Source organism: Pseudophryne corroboree, chromosome 6, assembly GCF_028390025.1.
Source record: "Pseudophryne corroboree isolate aPseCor3 chromosome 6, aPseCor3.hap2, whole genome shotgun sequence".
Classification (NCBI taxonomy): domain Eukaryota; kingdom Metazoa; phylum Chordata; class Amphibia; order Anura; family Myobatrachidae; genus Pseudophryne; species Pseudophryne corroboree.
The window spans coordinates 8,980,214-8,983,249 of record NC_086449.1 but is presented as its reverse complement, the minus strand read 5'-3'; the positions used below and the strand labels follow the sequence as shown (position 1 = coordinate 8,983,249).

General features: G+C 40.3%; 1 protein-coding gene across 1 annotated transcript; it reads left to right on the top strand.

Annotated features, from left to right (window-relative positions):
• Positions 1-1,735: 1,735 nt before the first annotated feature.
• On the top strand, positions 1,736-2,665 carry LOC134933937 (olfactory receptor 5B12-like). Its single transcript, XM_063929477.1, has one exon. It carries the CDS (start codon positions 1,736-1,738, stop codon positions 2,663-2,665), a length of 930 nt encoding a protein of 309 aa, XP_063785547.1.
• Positions 2,666-3,036: the final 371 nt, after the last annotated feature.

Genomic DNA, 3,036 nt, shown 5'->3' with positions numbered 1-3,036 from the left:
CTATGACCCCTCCCCCTTTTAAGCACCTGATACATAATTATCTCCAGGAATGACCGAGCAACTACCATTGTTTGTCTGCTTGTGTGTGAGAGGCATTGAATGGGAGCAGTATTTGGAAGGCATGCTGTTCCTTGTAGTGCCAGTGGGAGATCCTGGGGGTGGCTCCCGGGTAAGTTAGCTCTCTGTCTGGATGTGTTTTAGTAATAGCCTTTATCATGAGGCTTACTGTGACAAATTACATGGCCCTATGTGGGCACTGCTATAATGTAGTGTTAGGACTGCTGATATCGCAGAAGCCGTGAAGTGGCTCAGCAGCTAAACATGTGTTTGCAAACATGTGTGACTAATTCTCTGAATTTCTATTACCAGATAGGTTCAGGTATGGTTACATGTAATTTTCTAGTGTGCTGAAGGGAAATTTAGGGGTGTGGATTTGCACCCCCCTCTCTGTCTGTTATTTGTCTGTGACCCCTCCCCCTTTCCAGCACCTGATACATAATTATCTCCAGGAATGACCAAGCAACTACCATTGTTTGTCTGATTGGACATACTGTACCAGCAGCTGAACCAGAAATTACCAGCGTGAAAGTTTCAACACAACAAAGATCATCTACTAGATCAAGCAAACCACCCAGAAGATACTGTATGACAATGGATCTGTAAACATTGCATTCAGTGTAACTCAAGCCAAAGTTAAAGACTGATTGGTACAAATAGAAGTCTAAAATGAGAAAAGAGACTTTACATAAATCAGGAGTCAAGAGCATATTTCTGGAAAAGGGGGCTGTTATAAGTGAAGCAATTTGCAAGTGGGTTTCTGTAAGTTCAATATCATGCTTGACACTGATAACAATGAGTGATATTGACTTTACTAAAGTTGCAGTCAAGAAAGCTAAGCCAAGATTGTTTGGTATGTTGATGGTCTTTTATATGTCTAACCTCACCTTATTTACAGGGTGCTACAGTATGTAGAAGCTTCATGTGTAAGTGTGTGTAACATGGAGAAGCTTATGGATCCTCAAGGGATGCTTCAATTCCCTTACAAAGATGGCCACTGATACTATAACTCGTGCAACACAATCTTCTGGTCTTTTGGGAACAGAAAGGTATAGGTGATGGATAGAGTTTGTGGGGTTATCAGAGGAGAAGACTTAATCATAGTTTAATTCAATATTCTATGGAAAGCCTTAATATGGGAAACTACACAATAAACAGTAATAATAACATTGACGCAAGTTCTCAGCCAGATCCGTCCTCTTATTTCCTGTCTTTATCTCATCTCTTGTGTGTTGTACTGTTTATATCACATCTGTAAAGTGTATTTATTTTTATTTTTTTTCACCATACAGATCACAGAAAGGGTGTGTACACACGGTGAGATAAATCTGTGAGATTTTGACTATATAGTCAAAATCTTATGAAAAGTTAGTGCATATCTCAAGGTGTTAGACAGCTTGCGATACAGATTCGATCCCGATGCGCGCTCCCGTGGGGTCGGTATCGTAAGGATAGATAGACTGTGCAGGCAAGTCAATCTTGACTATCTAGTGTACTATCTAGTACAAAGTATAGTCAAAATTGGCACTTAGTCAAAATCGTACATAGACAAAATCTCAATCACAGATAGTCAAAGTCTGTGCTATCTGTGCTATCTGGGCTCTGGGGGAGTTCAAAGGAAATCGCATAGTCAAAATCGAACATAGCCGGGATCTCACTGTGTGTACACACCCAAACAATGGACGTCGTAAACAAGACACAAGTGAGAGTCTTTGTGTTTTCTGGTCTAACAGACAATGAAGCACTTGTCCCCTTCCTCTTCCTCTTCTTCTTGCTTGTTTACTTGGTGACCATAGTTGGCAATGTTGGCATTATAGCTGTTGTCCATAAGACGTCCACCCTCCACACTCCAATGTACTATCTCCTGAGTTACCTTGCCCTGGTGGACCTCAGTTACTCCTCAGTGATAACACCTAAAATGCTCTTTGACCTTCTGTCCAAGGTAAAATACATCTCATTCGCTGGTTGTGCTCTTCAGTTCTTCTTCTTTATGCTCTTATTAGGCACAGAGGGTATCCTGCTCGCCAGCATGTCCTATGACCGATATATCGCCATCTGCCATCCTCTCTATTATGTCTTAATTATGACTTATAATAAGTGTGTGTGTCTGGTTCTCCTGTCTTTATTCGTTAGCTTCTTGCAGTCATTAATGCTGACCAGCTGTATATTCAGTCTGTGGTTCTGTGGATCAAATGTTATAAACCACTTCTACTGTGACGTCCCTCCATTGCTCACATTGTCCTGCTCTAAAACTCTTCCCTGTGATGTTATAATGGTTATCTCTACATTTATTTGTGGTATTAGCTCTATGGTGACAGTCCTGGTCTCCTACACTCTAATAGTGTCTTCCATTTTACGGATGAAATCCAGTGAAGGACGGCAAAAGGCATTTAGTACATGTTCCTCACATCTCATGTGTGTCTCCATCTTCTACGGAACGGCTCTCTTCAACTACCTGCACCCATCTGCTAGTGTGTTTAATCAAAAAGACAAGGTGGCCTCCGTCTTCTACTCTATGGTAATACCCATGTTGAATCCCCTTATATACAGTTTGAGGAACCAAGAGGTGAAAAGGGTCATATGGAAGCAGTGCAAAAAACTAATTTAATACGACAAACTATTTGGCTTGTCCACAAGAGGTTTTCCACATGGATTGTGACTCAAGAAAGACATTTTGGAAACAAGACTAATAACATAGTGTAATGTTCCATCAACTTCACAATGTCAATGTGGCTTGCAAGAGACATTTTCTTGCAATAATTTCCAACTACATAATAAATTGGATCTTTCCTGATGTTTACTCAAGTTGTGTGCCCCTTGGAACTCAATGTAAAAAAAAATGAAAACAGGTTCTAAAAGTAAACATACATAAAACACAAATACAGAATTAGACTTACCTTTGTAGAAAATGTTGCGGCTTGAGGAATGAATAGAAGACAATTTCTGAGTTGAAGCCTAATACTCACTTGTTGACAGCGT

Excerpts from the sequence above, each read along its gene's own strand:
- LOC134933937 (XM_063929477.1), top strand. The coding sequence starts at position 1,736 with ATGGACGTCGTAAACAAGACACAAGTGAGAGTCTTTGTGTTTTCTGGT.